The following is a 15,459-nucleotide window of genomic DNA, read 5'->3' as shown; positions in this document are numbered from 1 at the left end:
CTTTTACCTCCTTGGTTTGGATTATATATTCTGTTTGTTTATGAAGGACTCTTTATACTCAGAGCTTCCTGACTTATAGGATAGCTAAGCCATAACCCAGCTGATCATTTTCTACACAGAATCGTGTGAGAAGTCTTTCAGGGTAGGCAGTTCATGCACAGTTCCCCCTGTATGAAGCTAATTACCAATAGTGGGTAAAGCTGCAACTCTGCAGCTTTTCAGGGACTTTACCTGGACTAGCCCAGAGCTTTCCCATCTGGAAGTTGCTTCACACTTGAGATTAGCAGATCTGCAGAACGAATGGAGTTTACTTACTTTTGCCCAAGTGATGAATGTACTTTTTAGAGTTTACCTGGCGGAGACTGAACAAAGGCAGGGACAGGAACACTTCAGAGAAACATTGCAGGGACCTGAGCAGTCAGCTCAGCATGCACTTGGGGTTTCCTAAGCACCGTGTGCAGCAGGCCCTTTCCAACTAGTGCTTGAGAACACCTTCTTCACAATTCACTTTCTCCACGGCCTTGTATATATAACCAATTGCAGTGGAAAATAACCTCACTCTACCATTTTTGACATGTGTAACTAATAATTTCTTTTAGTCATACATCTGATCATGTGATTTACGTTTAAACTCCTTTTTGGCACTCGTGGGTATTAAAGAATTTTGTGCTCAGGAAAGATCAGTAAGTGGGTGACAAAGAAACCGATTTCCCACTTCACGTCTCCTCTCCCTCATCTCCTCAAACCCTTTCTTCCAGTCTGCTCTCCAGCTGTTGTCTTCTTATCTAGAGGCCCAGAGCATTTGTAGAGTGAGACCTTCTGTTCTAATCGCTTTTGAGATGGTGTTTCTCTGGCATGGTTGTTTTCACCTGCACCTTGCCCATGCCTGGTGGGTTTTGTAATTCACCTGTTAGCCTTTGAGCTGCGCATGGGAATGTGGGGAGCTGACTTCATTCTCTGCTGTCTCCCAGACACAGGAAATAGTCGGTCGCTGGTAGAACAGTATTTGTGACCCTTATCAGTCTGCTATGGAAGTACAGGATATTCATGGTTTTTATTGTGAAATTCTTCTTTTTTTTTTTTAAGGAGTAAACTACAAGTTCTTGTGAGTCCTAATTCCTCCTTATCCACAAAGCAGACAATGTTCCCATGGAGTGGTTTGATCTATATACACTGTGACAGTGGACAGAAGGTACTTGTAAAGTGTTTTTCTGAACAACATTTATTTTGTCACTTCAGTTTCATAATCCATATTAACCCTTACATTTCAGAAGTCATGTGAAGGTGTTCTTCCAGCCCAGTGAGGTTTATTTAGCTAGAGCACTTAGTACAGAATTTGCCTTTAGTGATCTGAGCGATTCTCTTAGGGGTTGAGAGTGAGGCCTAAAAGCCATTGCTAATTTGCAAAATTTTCCTTTAAAAAAAAAAAAGGTGGTTGGGGAGATAGACTCAAAGTTGAGGTCTGAATAAACTTTAATTTCTAAGTCAGCATTTCATTCTTTTGGCATTTCTTTTCTCTACCATAAATTTAGAATCAGAATTGTCTCTTTTATGATGGGTTTATTTGTCTCTTATTCTTTTATTCGGCTCATTTCAGAAAACTGTGAAAGTTCAAATTCGAGAAGATTTGACTCAGAGAGAACTCTTACCTCACTCGGCCTCTGGTCTATCTGGAGTTCTTACCCCAGCACCTGAGCCTTCCTTTCATCATTTGGTGAAACCATTGACAAAGCCACCTTCCACGAAAATTGAAATAAGAAGCAAAACTGTTACTTTTCCCACAACAGAACCTGGTAAAACTTCAGGTATGTATCACAGTATTAGGTGGGTCAAATGTCTATGGCTATCGAGTCTTTATGCTCAATTGTTTTTTAGTTAAATTAATTTGTTTTTGTGATGCTGGGCATTGAATCCTGGGCCTCGCATAGGGAGACAGCCACTGTACCACTGAGCTGCGCCCCCAGCCCCTAATGCTCTCTTCTAAGTTAACCTTTGCATAGTGATGAGTGTAAATTTCTCCCCGGCTTCAGGAGAAAATCCAGTGTCACTGACAGTCATTTCAGTGGTGGGCTGGATTTGGAAATGTAATCTTGAAGTATGAAATCTAGGCACTCAGTAACTCTGTGGATTCCAAGAATCTTAGATTTTATTTGATGATGAACCATTCCTCTCCAACTCTCACCAGAATTGATGAATGAGTAGATAGAGAAGGAAAGTGGGCGCAGCAGGGTTCACACACCACCTGTACAATAGCCATATAACCATGTTGTCGAGGATACCCCTCAGATATCCTGAGGTCATTTCTCCTTTACCTCTGTCTCTCCTCCTTTCTAATGGAAAGGAATGGTGGCTAGGACACAGAATGGCCCTCCCTGGGCCCCTGGCTTCTGGCCTCTCACTGGTTTTTTCTGTCCTTCTGCCTCAGTTTCTTTCTTCCTTGGGCCTCTCCTGGACCTTGCTCTTCACCCCTGATTGCTCACCTTGCTTGCAGACAGTGTCAAGCCTGACTCTTGGCTGACTGTTGGTCACCACCCTCTCCAGCTCACTCACTCTGGGATTGCAGCAGTTCTCTGACCTTGCTGAGGCCTCCAGCCTGAAACCCTGCAGCCTTGGCACTCCCCACCACCCTGCTCAGATCCCCTCCTCCTAGGCCCCTAGGATCCTATGATCTGCCATCATGGCCACTGTCTCACATCCTTCCTTAACTGTCTTGTGTGCCTCTCCTTCTACATTCTGACCCAGGTTCAATCCACCTGTCTTGTATTCCATGTCCCTAGCACGGAACAGTCCTAGACAAAACGGTATAGCCATTGCTGACAGATTCATGGTCAAATGCCCCTTTATCCGGAGGCTTTGGACCCAACCTCCCAGCTGTGTGTGTCTCTTCTCCCTCATAGGTCTGTCTCATCTGCACTTTCTCTCGCTTTTCCAGCTCTCAGTGGTGCCCCACACAGGAATCGGGAAGCTGTTAAATGAGAATGGAAGGCTTCTGTTTCTCTCATAAACAGGGCCTCTGCTTGGAGTCTCACCACCTGTTCTTGCCTGCTCAGGGACTTTCTCCACGCCTCCTGGGTCATGAGTGCCTCTATTTCCATCAGCCCCAAGGTCACCTGTGCCACCACAGTCAAGGAGGTGCCTCCTGGGCTGCCACCTCTCCCTGCAGCTGCCCGCTTTCCACGTCCCTCCTGCTCTCAGGTTGTGCTGCCTGCCTTCCCTTCCTCAGGCCCAGAGCTGCTGAAACTGCTCCAGCTGTGGAGGTCACTGTAGAGCCCCATTTCCCTTTGAGTTTCAGCCTCTCCTTCCTCCTTAGAACACCTCTCATAGCCTCTTGGATGCTGATGCTCCAGGTTTTCCAGCCTCACTTGCTCTTTGTTAGATTTCTTTGTGAACTTTAGCCTCAACTTCCAAAGCTTGACATGTCTGGATCCTGGACCTGCCATGCCCCTCTCTCTCTGTGTTCTTCTGAGCGGTTTCCTGTCATCCCTAACTCTGTGCTCAGGTGAGCTCCCTGAGGTACCTGCCTAGCACTGGCTCAGCTCCTGCACCTGAGCATCTTTCAGGTGTGTCAGAGTAACGTGCCCAGGACAGGCCTTCTCCTGTCCCAGTCTCTCCATGTCAGTGGGTGGCACTGCTGTCTTTCCATTTCACTGTCATCTTGTTCCCTTGCTGCAGCCGTTCAGCATCTTTGTCTTAGGCTTAAAATAGGATCAATAAGTATCTGACCACTTGAGTTTTTTAAGAAAATTCTGAAGCTCCTGTTCGACTACAAAGGGCTCCCTCCTTGTAGCGAGGTCACGAGGCCTGTCACAGAGGGCTACTCGTCACTGGACTCTCTCAGAGTGAGTTGTGGTATGTCTGTTCCTTTTAGAGAACTGCCTGGAGCTCGAGAATCATGGCCCTGCAGACGCGAGGTGGCACTTGTCGTCTTTTGCTCCACCATATGTCAAGGTCAGTCATGATGATCTCGAATGCACCCGTCTCGCTGCCTTAGTTCTATATGGGGTGTTGGAGCACGAGCTGATGCTCCAGTTGTTTGTCCCACCAGTTCATTTACTTGATTTTCCTAGTAGATGGGATGATACATATATTTTTAACTGACAGGTTAAAATAATTTGTGTAAAAATATGTGCTAGCTCCATTTAATTGTGTCTCTGAGTCCTGATTTTTATCTGAAATGATTTCAGGGTCATCTTATCAGGCACTGTAGTGTGCTCACTGGCTTCCTCTCCACGCTGATGTGGCTGTGGTGCAGGAGGGGGCACTGCCTGAAATGAGCAGGCTTGTCATCTGTGTTGTTACAACACTGGAGCCTCTCTGCATTGGATTTTTCATGAAAATTAGTTTTGAGCCATAAACTAAAAACAATAAAATGTGTGCAAAAGATAGTTTTCACACCTAATACAGAGATGTGACGAACTGGTATTGTTTGGGATGTTGAGGTGTAGGTCCTGGCCTTTGAGGGAAGGCAGTCACTTGACACTGTAAACAGAATCATGAAGGACACTGGGGCCAAAGAGGTTCTAGAGATTGCCACGCATGGCCTCCGTGTGGTGAGGACAGCCATCATGATGGGCCCAGCCATGGGACACACCGTTTTCTGGGAGTGCTTTGCGCCCTCCTCATCTGCTGCGACCTGGGCTGCTCTGTCCTTGATAACCGTAAAGGTAATTGTGTCTCTGAAGTGATCCATTCATTCCTTCAATTTTTGCTTAATTGTTTAAATTACCACTTTGCAGGGAGTTGACGAAAGTGGAGATGTTTTTAGAGCTACCTATGCAGCATTCATATGTTCTCCTATTTCTGGGATTCTGAAAAGCAGTGGAATCCAGAAGGTGAGTTGGGAGTTATTTTATAGCTAGTTGGCAGGTCAGGCTGCTCCTTTGATCTAGCCACATGTTTCTTTCCCTTGTCCCAGCCCTGGCCTCAGGGAAAGGGGCCTCCTCACTGCAGTCAGCACCTTCCACTGCTACAGCAGGAAGTCTCGCTGTGAGGGAATTGGCAGCTAAACGAGCACCCTGCTCAGGGTAAGGGCCTCAGCTGCCAGCGCTTCCAGTGCATGTCACTGCCTACATGACAGTTGTGCCTACCAGCCAGAGCCAGGGAAACCTGCTGCTGCTCAGGAAGAGCTCTGTGTTCGTGGCTGAGTCCCCAGTGTGTCTTCCAGCTGCTGTGAATCTCTGTGGTCTTCATTCATCTCTGGACCTGACTCAGCCCCTTCAGATGTCCCCCATGGTGCTCGACAGCCCCTGGGATTCAGCAGTGCTCTTCTTCATCCCAAGGGCTGAAGTCCATTTAGACCATGGGAGGATGGGGAGTGGCTGCTGATGGTGTAGGACTTCGTTTTGGATTGTTAGAAATATCTTAAGACTGGTTCATGGTTCACAGTTGTCTAAATGCACTGAAAACCACTGACTGCCTTTGGCCTGGGTAACCTGTGCGGTGTTCTGTGTTCTTCCACAGTCAGTTGCTGCTATAAAGGGACACAAGGGAGGCATAAGAAAATCAAGGTTTATTGTTCTCACTGGTCTCAGAGGTTACTCATGCCGAACTGGAAGGAGGAGCGGTCAGCAAGTTGTTCAGATGGCAGAAAACGGGAACCAGGGGTAGCTCACACCACAGCTGCTCGTGAGATTCCCATAGGAAAACAAGGCAGCGCAAGTGAGCAGGTTGGGATTGGCGAGCTTGATAAATTTTGGTCAAGTGTCAGCTGATTGACAGAGAGAAGCCCTGCTTCCCAGGATGGGTTCTGTGTGAGTGAGTTTGCATATCTAAGGCATGCCCCTGCCCAGGCCCTGGCTGTCTCTAAGGACTGGGCAGCCCAGCCAAAGAAGGTGTTTAACGTGCAAGACATTGTATGCTTGGGGGTGTTTATATAAATATATAAATAAAGTATGGTATGTGAATTGTGTCTCAGGAAAGCTGTAGGAAAGAGAAGGTGTGGGCTAGATTGTGTCCCTAGAGTTTATCCCTTTCATAAAATACGTAACAGCAACATAAGCTCTGTGAGGGCCTTGATTTTTGTTGTTTGGCATGTCAAACAACAAAAATCAAGGGTTGAACTAATTATTTATCACTTTGCAGGTAGTTGGTAAATGTGTCAGATGGCTTCTAGTCCTCCTCACTTAATTTGTATTAAGGAAATTAGCAAAACACATTATTCAGAGTCCATTTAGGAAAGTATTACCCTATAGCACAATCACTGATGTATATAATAGTGACCCAGCAGGGGGGAAAGGTAGTTACAACCTTGTACTTTTTTTTTTTTTTTTTTAATTTCAATATTTATTTTTTTTTAGTATTTGGCGGACACAACATCTTTGTTTGTATGTGGTGCTGAGGATCGAACCCGGGCCGCACGCATGCCGGGCAAGCGCGCTACCGCTTGAGCCACATCCCCAGCCCCACAACCTTGTTCTTAAAGTAGCAGACACAATTTTTTTTTTTTTAAACATTGGTTGTGTGATATGAGGATAGTAAGCATCAGAGTTCTTAGTGTTACCTAATATTACAGGCAGTGTTATCCGTCTTTTTCTTTCCTCTTTGTGTTGGGTGTCTGACAGGTGTGATTGTGGTTAGGAGTCTCCTCGGCGTTTCCGCCCTTGCTTCCTCATCATAGTCTGGGCCCTCTTTAGAGTTTAGTCCCCTCCTTGGGCTGCCATCACCTGACAGGCCTACCTATCCTCCTATCTGTCAGAAGCCTTCACCTCCAGCTGCTTGGAGGCTTCTTGTGTTCTTCAGGGGTAGAAATGAGGTCACTTACGTATTTCACATTTAGGTTCAAACACAGATTCTGACTCATTGTTAGTTGAACTGGTGATCAATATTATCAACACTGAAATCTTTGATAAAGCTGAAGCTCTTAACACTGGTAAATGGCATAAAATACCATTTCAAAAATATTCATAACTTCTTTTCAGGATGTGGTGGCGCACACCTGTAATCCCCTTGATTTGGGAGGCAGAGGCAGGAGGATTGAAGTTCAAGGCCAGCCTCGGCAGTTATTAAAACCCTGTCTCAAAAAAAAAAAAAAAAGGCTGAGAATGTAGCTCAGTGGTATAGCACCCCTGGGTTCAATCCCCAGGACCGTGTGTGTGTGTGTGTGTGTGTGTGTGTGTGTGTGTTCACAGCCTTCTCATTGAGCTTTTCACAGGTTGTACACATGCAGGTTTGTGTGTGACCTTGAACTGTGTCATCAGGACAGCTGGCTCTGCTGGTGCTCTGATCACTGAGTCCCAGCTCTTCCCTTGTTCTTCCTGGTAGCCTCCAACCCTACCTCTGCAGCTTTGTCCTTGTGCATTATGGCCAGCAGAGGGGGCCATAAGCATGTTGGTCAAAAGCCAGATTGTTTTTCTGGTAGGACTCTTCCCCTGCCCCCCCCCCCCAACCCCGGTCTTTTGCTTGAATGCTCTAGTACTTTGAAACTTTTTCTCCAAAATGTACACTGTGAATTTTGAGGAATGTGTTGTATAAAGCCTTAAACAAAAGTACCTGGTATAGATACTGAGCCCAGTGGAAATAAAACTGTTCAAATTCTCTTTGAATTATTAAGCAAACTAACCATTGCAAAAGCATTTGTTCCTTTAGTTTTTAATACCAAAATTTTGTATTGCTAATCTAACTGCATGTGTGTGGTGTTCAGGGTATGAACATTTCTTCTGGGTGTGTCTTATAGGTCTCCATCACATTTTTGCCCAGAGATAGAGGGGATTATGCCCAGTTTTGGGATGTTGAGTGTCATCCTGTTAAAGAGCCTCACAAAAAGCACACGTTGAGAGTCCAGTTCTCAGGACAAGTGAGTATTAAACTGCAGTTACCAGATTGTTTGTGTATTAAAGTGAAACCTGTGTGAAAAACTTCTGAAGATGGAGAATATTTTTCTGATATTATTTCATTCTCACTAATTCTTTTTTTTTTTTTTTTGGTGCTAGGGATTGAACTCAGGGGCACTTGACCACTGAGCCATATCCCCAGCCCTGTTTTGTATTTTATTTAGAGACAGGGTCTCACTGAGTTGCTTAGGGTCTGGCTAAATTGCTGAGACTGGCTTTGAACTCACGATCCTCCTGCCTCAGGCTCCCTAGCTGCTGGGATTACAGGCGTGTGCCACCATACCCTGCTCAGTTTCACTAATTTTTAAATTTTCTTTTCTGTATTAATTGATACGTTTGACGTCAGGGTTTGGCTCGCTTGTTCATAAACTTCATAAAACTAGTGTTTGACTTCATTATATGATGCTATCTGTGTGTATGTGTGCATACGCATAAAAAGGAAAGAAAGGGAGGCTAGACAAAGTAGGTAATAGGACTAGTAGTTCAGAAGGTTTTAAAATCATAAGTCTTTAAAAAGTTTAAAGGAAATGATAGAATTACAAAATGTTAATGTATATTTTCTAGAGTGTTCATTTCTCCTTCCCACCTTGTGATTTTTTTCATACAGAGTGTCAGAGCTGAAAACAAGCCTGAAAATGCACACCCTTCCACAGACACCCTCATTAAAGTGGATAATGCACTCACTCCTCGAAGACGTGCTGTGTCAGAGACCTCTGGTGTCCTGCCCAGGTGTGTTGGTGGTCATCTTGCGGGGGTCAGTAGTCAGTAAGAGGCTTGCTGTGGTCAGTAAGAGGCTCAGTGACTTCACCCGTGTTTCCACATGGGCCTCTACCATGCCAGTCAAGGTACGAAACAGAGTGTGCCTCTCACCTCAGAAGGTTCTTTTTTGTTTTTGTTTTTGGGTCCTAGGGTTGGAACCTAGGGCCTCATGACATGTTAGGTAGGTGCTCTGCCCCTGAGTTACACCCCAGCCTAGCCTCACCCTAAAAAAAAGTCCTCAGTGTGTGCTTTTGTGGTCCAGATTTGTTCTGCTCCAGTTTCTATCATCACGGATTAGTTTTGTTTGAATGTCATGTACACACACACTCTTCATGTCTTTTTCCATCAGAAAGTTTTCTGAGATTCATTCATGCTATCGAATATATCTATAGTTTTTTAATTGTTTAGTATTCCTTTATATGATCACATCACGATTTATTCATTTTCCTGTTGACGCTTAGGTGTCTCATAATTTGGACCTATAATGAATCAAGATATATTAACATTATTATATGGAATTTTTGTGGATATATGTTTTTATTTGGAGTAAGCGTAATGTGATTTTACTCAGAATTGGTGGGTCACTGCTTAGTGTGTATTTAAGTTTAAAATAAATTGCCCCGTTTTCCCACAGTGACTGCCATTTTACACCCCCACAAGTAGCATATGCAAGTATATTCTTAAAAACTTTAAAATTTATACAACTTTAATAATGATATTAAAAAATCCTACCTAATGAAATTTTTCTATTCATCCTAATTAATAATTAAGCTTAATTTAGTTTTGGAATAAGGTGCTTAAAAGAAAAAATATGTTAAGCAACTGCTAAATTTACTATAAATTTGGTCACTTATTTTCTAATAGGAGCAATAATATATTTTGGGAGAAATTAGAAACCTTAACAAGAGCACACTGTGCTCCCAGCACACTGCTGACTTCCACCTGTTTCCCTCCACCTGCTGAGGGCTTGCTGTTTGGTGGGCTGAGAGGGGGGACTCAGAGGGACTCCCCTGGTCCCACCTCCGGGGACTCCTCCTGCAGGAGGAGCCACAGCACATTTGATTGCAAACCATGGAGAGGACCGGAGAGAAGTAAATGGGAAGCATGGCCGAAGTTGCTTGTCTGTGGTAGCTGGAAAGAGCTTCCTTGAAAAGGGACACTTAAGCAGAGGAGGATGGGTGGACATGGCCCAGGTGAAAGGGGCAGGCGGGTTCCCCTTGGTCTCTGGGTTCCCCTGTGTAGAGACCAGTGGAGATTGTGGGCTCTGAGCCCATGTGGGAAGGGAGAGGCACGACAGGAGGCTCGATGTGTGTGTTGTGCAGACCGTGACAGGCCTTGTGCGAGCGGGAGCAGGGCCGCTTCTCTGGAGAGCTGCCGGGAGCCGTGGAGTGACATGGTCTTCTGTGTTTATAGAGCTTCCTCTGCCATAGCGTAGGCTGAGTCATAGCAAGCCTAGGCATGCACACGAGCCGACCGCTATATCTGTGTCCAGGAGGGAGGTGGTGTTGAGGGGGTGCGAAAACTCGGAAGGAGACCATGAGACCTCCATGGTGTAGACCCAAGGATGTGAGAGGGAAGAGGATGTTGGGATGGCTGCCAGAACCAGCCCTAGGACAGAAACTGTTGGAGGACCAGGTCTGAGTAGAGATCATGGTTTTAGTCTTGTGTTGCAGGACCTGGGATGTTTTGGAGGTGTCCAGAGGGAGGGAGGGTGTCACGACTGCAGATAGGGGATGCTGCCAGAGGCTGCCCGAGCCTCCATACAAGTCAGCGTGTTGAGGAGCTCCCTGCATCATGGGACTGCCTGGAGGGAGGGTTACTTGACCCTTGGGGAAGGGCTGCAGAGAGGTGAGCCAGGTTTACTAGGAGGGGAGGAAGGCAGCGCCCCAAGAGTGTCACCTAACGGCACTATTGTGAGAGCCCCCCTGTAGACATCACTCATGTAGATCAGGTAGGTGCCATTATAAGGCAGCACCACAAAGTTTGATAAAGAGTTTGTTACTATAGGTTTCACATAGTTACCTTTCAAACTTGTTTCCAAAACAGGCTAGTGGACTTGAATCACCGAGGAGTCTATGCCCCAGAAGATGTGTACACATTTCTGCCAACCAGAGTTGGAGAATCAAGGACACTAAAAGTCAATTTGCGAAATAATTCTTTCATTACACATGCAGTAAGTTGGGAGATTCCAGTGGGTTTGGGAAAAGATAGATTCAGCTATTGGATAAACATCTTCCTGGTGATTAAAAGTACTCTAGAGAGTACATTTAGGTTTTAATTAGTTAATTTCCTAAATGCCCTATACTGTATTGGAAAAAAAAAAAGTCATTGAAATTATGATCCTGTATTTAAAAATCAAAATTTTGTTTTAATAATGTATCTTCAGTTAAAGCAATATGGAGTATGTTTGATATATGCTCAAGTGCCTAATTTGCATAACTTCATGAAATATTTCCTGTTGAATTCCAGCTGAAGTTTTTGACTCCCCAGGAGCCTTTCTACATCAAACATTCCAAATACTCTTTGAGGTGAGTTTGTCAGAAATCTTAATGTTCTCTGTGGTGCAGGACTTGTGTCCGGGGAGTAGGGTACGAAAGAGCCTCCTCTGTACTAGCCCCTGTTGTCAATACCAGTAGCACAGAGCTTTCAGCCCATGCATCTGCACAAGTAGCAAAAGGGAAGGTACCTGCAAGGGCATGTGTCAGGGTGCTCTGCACTTGGCACGTGGCAACCTGGCAGTATTGGGCCAGTATGTGATTTCTCTCACTGAGGATTTCGCCACTTCATCAATATCTTAATGATCTCATGCTTGACTTTTAGAATTCATGCTTCAAATGATGTTTTCACTGGTGGTATACTGAGAACCAAAGACTTAAATTTTCATTAATTAGGACAAAACTTTTCCTGGTTAATTGGTAAAGCTTTTTATTGTATTTTTCACTTATCATTCTTCAAATACTTTGTATTATTCTTACATCAGGGCCCTACTTCTTGTCTTCCCTCCCCTGACCTCTGAAATAAATGGGCTTATTGAGTTATTATAAATGTTAGTCAGAAAAAGGACCAAGTCCTAGTACAAGTTTTCATAAATCCCCAGCAGTAAGGCTAGATAGCAGCTGGAAAATGTCTACCAACTCTAGAGCCTAGAGTATTTTTATAAGCTCTGGAGGAAGGAAAGCTTTGCTTACATTGAACCACGTAGGCTGTAGATAAGAGAGGCAGGATTCAGAAAGTGGGCAGAGCTCTGGGATAGAAGGGTGGTCCAAAGGAGGAGTAATTGCTTCTTCTGGATGGCTTGGGGTGAAAGTCGGGGAAGCCCATGTATGAACACCGCACGTGGCCCTGCTGGTGACGAGGGTAGCCAAGGCTGCAGTGTGTATTGGGGAGTGGCAACACTCTCCTGTTGGTTGGTCTGCAGCCTTTAACAGATTAACTTCCCTCAGCTCTTCCCACACAGCCTTATTTCTTATCATTCTTGCTGATTCTCTTTTTCTATTTGTACATTTAAGTTGAAATCTCAAACAGGGGTATCACTATTTTCTAGAATTTAACAGTAGGGTTCCATTGGGCTTAGTACTAAAGAATCTCTCATTTTAGTGTTAGGGAGCTATTCCAGAAACATGACCTGTGCTGTGAAAGTACAAAACAATTCTGCAAGCATTTCAGGACTCCCTTTGACCAGCAGTGCTCTCTGAGAGAGGCTGGACAGATGGCTTGGTTGAGGACTCTTCTCTGTGCTGCTTCCCTCTGTTCTCGCTGTCCTCTCTTCAGCGCCCTTCCATGCTCTGTTCTGTCAGACATTGCTATCTACCTGTGGGCTGAACACTTCCTTTCCCTCCTGGGAGACTGCCATAAAGGCAAAAACTTTAGATATCATTTCTGCAAACTCAGCAGTCAGTGCATGTAGAAAATTATCATGTGTTTAATCTCTCTAAGCCTCAGTTTCTTTATTTGCAAAATGGAGATGATGCTGCTTCTGGCAGCAAGGAATTGGGAGAGGAGGGGGGCGGGGGGGTGGGATAATAGTGTCAGAGCGTGTGGACTTAGCAGATGTTAGTGTCCTCCTGCTCCTCATCAGGTCTCTGTAGGTGCCTCTATTTATTCCAGGATTGATTTGTTTGTTGTGCAGTACTAAGGGTTGAACTAGGGGTAGCTTCACCACTAAGCCACATCCCTCTCTAGTGTTATTTTTCATTTTGAGATAGAGTCTTGCTAAATTTTCAAAGCTGGCCTCAAACTTATGATCTTCCTGCCTCAGCCTCTTGAATTACAGGTGTATGCCAACATGCTCAGCTTCTTATTTTTGAAAAATGGCTTTAACAACAACAAGAAAAAAGCTTCTAAAAATAAGTTCCATTTTCAAAAAAAAGTCCTCTTGAAGAGCTTAGTATCAACCTTTTTAAAAACAGTATTTACATTCACCTCATCTGTAGTTTTGGTAAAGAATCATGTTTAAAGTGGCTGGTTAAATTGCTGAGCTTTGTGTCACTGCTTTCTACTTCAAGGTTAGAGGATGAGGAAGTCAGAACCTACCAGGAGTTAATTAAACAGACACTTTGCAACTTTCGTCACTGAACACATTGTGGTTTCAAATTCTCCTTAGATATTGTATATTGTATATTTGTTTAATTTTTTTCCCATAGTTGTTTTTACAGTGCTCTTCAGCTAGAATCTGTAAGCCAGATCAGCTGTGTTTTGGCCTTTGCAGAAGGGCTGGTCTTAGTCCGTTGCAATAGTGTTACAGTGGAGTGTGGGAGCTGGACCAGGCAGGCAGAGAGATAGGAGGTGGGTTGGGGATGGATAATGCTTCTGTGCCAGCCAAGTCCATTTGCTCTGCTGTAACAGTACCATCACAGATGGCTCACAAATAACAGCAGGCCAAGATCAAGGTGGCAGCAGATTTGGCGTCTGGTGAGGCCCTCTTCCTGGTTCCCATTGGCCCTTCTCTCCCTGGGGCCTCCCGTGGGCACTCACCTGTGACCTGAAGATTTCAACATAAGAGTTTGTTGAAATTCTTAAACACACAAACATTCACTCGAGTGAATATACTACAGTTACAGTTGGCTGTCATTTGAGGTCTCATGTTTATGGAACATGGACGGTATCTAAATTGAAATAGAATTAATCGTTAAGCAGGCTCCCTCTTTCTGTGTGAAGCTGCTTGGATATAATGGTGGTTTTCTGCTCTTCGTGTAGATTCTGCTTGCTCCATTACAGACATGGTAGGAGTGATGAGAAATCCACAACTTCGGCATGAGATAGCTCTTCTTTAGTTTCATCCTGTTCGAGTTTTGAAATGGAAATTGTCATCATTTGGAAATAGAGGTGTTTGTGGGGGTGACTGTGGACTTGCTGACCCAGTGCTGCCCTAAGTCAGAGCCTGGGCCATGCTGACAGCTTCTGAGGAAACTTCCACACAGGAACAGACTTCTGAGTTCAGCAGACCATGGGCAGTTCAGATGAGCCAGCATTTTAAATAGCATCACAAGATACATTTTGTCTATCCACTTCAAGCATACTTAAATTTAAATTTGCCTTTAGACTTTTACACCCTGAAGACAAATTAAAATGAGATAGTTTTGTACTTCATTAGTGGCCAGGTACTTACGTTGTTCAAATCAAGAGTTTCCTGAAAGTGTTCGTCAACACTCACCGTCACCATGTGACCATGGGGTGGGTGCACAGCGTTACATACCCCAGCAGGGGCTTTCACAGTGAGTGAATCACAACGTCCTGTGTGAAGCACTGACTGTGACCTGTGTAGCCAAGAGGAATGACACACCCATAGGTGGCGTGGATCAGGTGGAATGGCCAGCTTTCTCCCCATCCCGAGCAGCAGGACAGCAGCATACAAAATGAAGCAGCGGGCACTCATTCTTCCTGTGGGTTGAGGGCTGTTGTGTCTGTCCCCAACACTGGACACTCTGGACAAAGGTACTCCTAGAAAGTGATCGCTAAGAGTGACAGTTGGCTTGCTCTGGCAAGTGGAGCAAAAGCTGTGTTCGTAGAACCCTGAGGAGCAGTGCCCGTCTTTCACTGATCACGTTTTCTACTTACTAGCACATGGTCTGCTCAGTGACGCTTCTAAGCACATGCTGTAGAATGAAGATGGCTTAGTGATCTGCAGGTCACAGCACATGCTGGCCACAGCCGCAGGGCCTGCTGGGCTGTGTTGGCTAGTCCCCGCACTCATGGGTACAAGTGGTGTGTCCCTCGGGCTATCTGCTGACTGCGGCACACAGAGGCAGACGAGATCCCGGAAGTCACGGGAGTTAGGCCCAGTGCAAAGGCGGGGCTATTTCACCCCCATAAAGTGACAGAATGGGAGAAACATTGGTAACATTTTCTTGGATAAAGATTCTTTTGGGGGCCCTTAATTGATCATCTCTTGTGTCTTTAGAAAAAAACTTGTTCATGTTTCCATTGAATCCCCAGATCCCCCTTGTAATCTGTGGTTCTGTGCACATCTGTCCTCACTGAGGTGTTGGAGCCAGTGGGTTTCAACTGGTCTGTGCCCCATGTCCACACCCACAGCAAGCTGCTCAGTCCTGGCGAGCTCCTTCTGAGCTGGCGAGCCCCACTGTGTCATTTCAGAGGGAAGGACGGTTCACACAGAAGCCACAGTCGGGCATCATCAGTGAGCTGTTGGATCTCTGCTGATGGCACAGGAACAAATCATTTGTATTTTTTTCAGTTTCTTTGATAATGATGGTACCTTGAGTGTACTAATATTGCTAGCTTTTTTCTACAAAAACTGCTCCTTTGAAATTAGAGGTGGGGGAGAAAACTTATGAAGACAAATTAAATAGATAGAATTGCTAGGTTCTGCTAAGCCCTTTCTGCGTAAGCAGGGCCTGGGGGGGGGGGCGGG

The 15,459-nt window shown here is 45.0% G+C and overlaps 1 protein-coding gene across 5 annotated transcripts in view; it reads left to right on the top strand.

The window, feature by feature from the left end:
- The window catches only part of Cep192 (centrosomal protein 192), a 101,570-nt gene that overhangs the window by 83,695 nt on the left and 2,416 nt on the right, over positions 1-15,459 (top strand). For all 5 annotated transcript variants that reach the window (XM_048806719.1, XM_048806720.1, XM_048806718.1 and 2 more), the window contains 8 exons: positions 1,087-1,192; positions 1,598-1,805; positions 3,869-3,948; positions 4,737-4,832; positions 7,673-7,792; positions 8,437-8,558; positions 10,635-10,761; positions 11,058-11,116. In XM_048806719.1, coding sequence (XP_048662676.1) covers positions 1,087-1,192; positions 1,598-1,805; positions 3,869-3,948; positions 4,737-4,832; positions 7,673-7,792; positions 8,437-8,558; positions 10,635-10,761; positions 11,058-11,116 — 918 coding nt within the window. The remainder of the gene's footprint in view (positions 1-1,086; positions 1,193-1,597; positions 1,806-3,868; positions 3,949-4,736; positions 4,833-7,672; positions 7,793-8,436; positions 8,559-10,634; positions 10,762-11,057; positions 11,117-15,459) is intronic.

Source organism: Marmota marmota, unplaced genomic scaffold, assembly GCF_001458135.2.
Source record: "Marmota marmota marmota unplaced genomic scaffold, marMar, whole genome shotgun sequence".
In the NCBI taxonomy this organism is placed as follows: Eukaryota; Metazoa; Chordata; class Mammalia; order Rodentia; family Sciuridae; genus Marmota; species Marmota marmota.
This window is presented reverse-complemented; position numbering and strand designations above follow the sequence as displayed.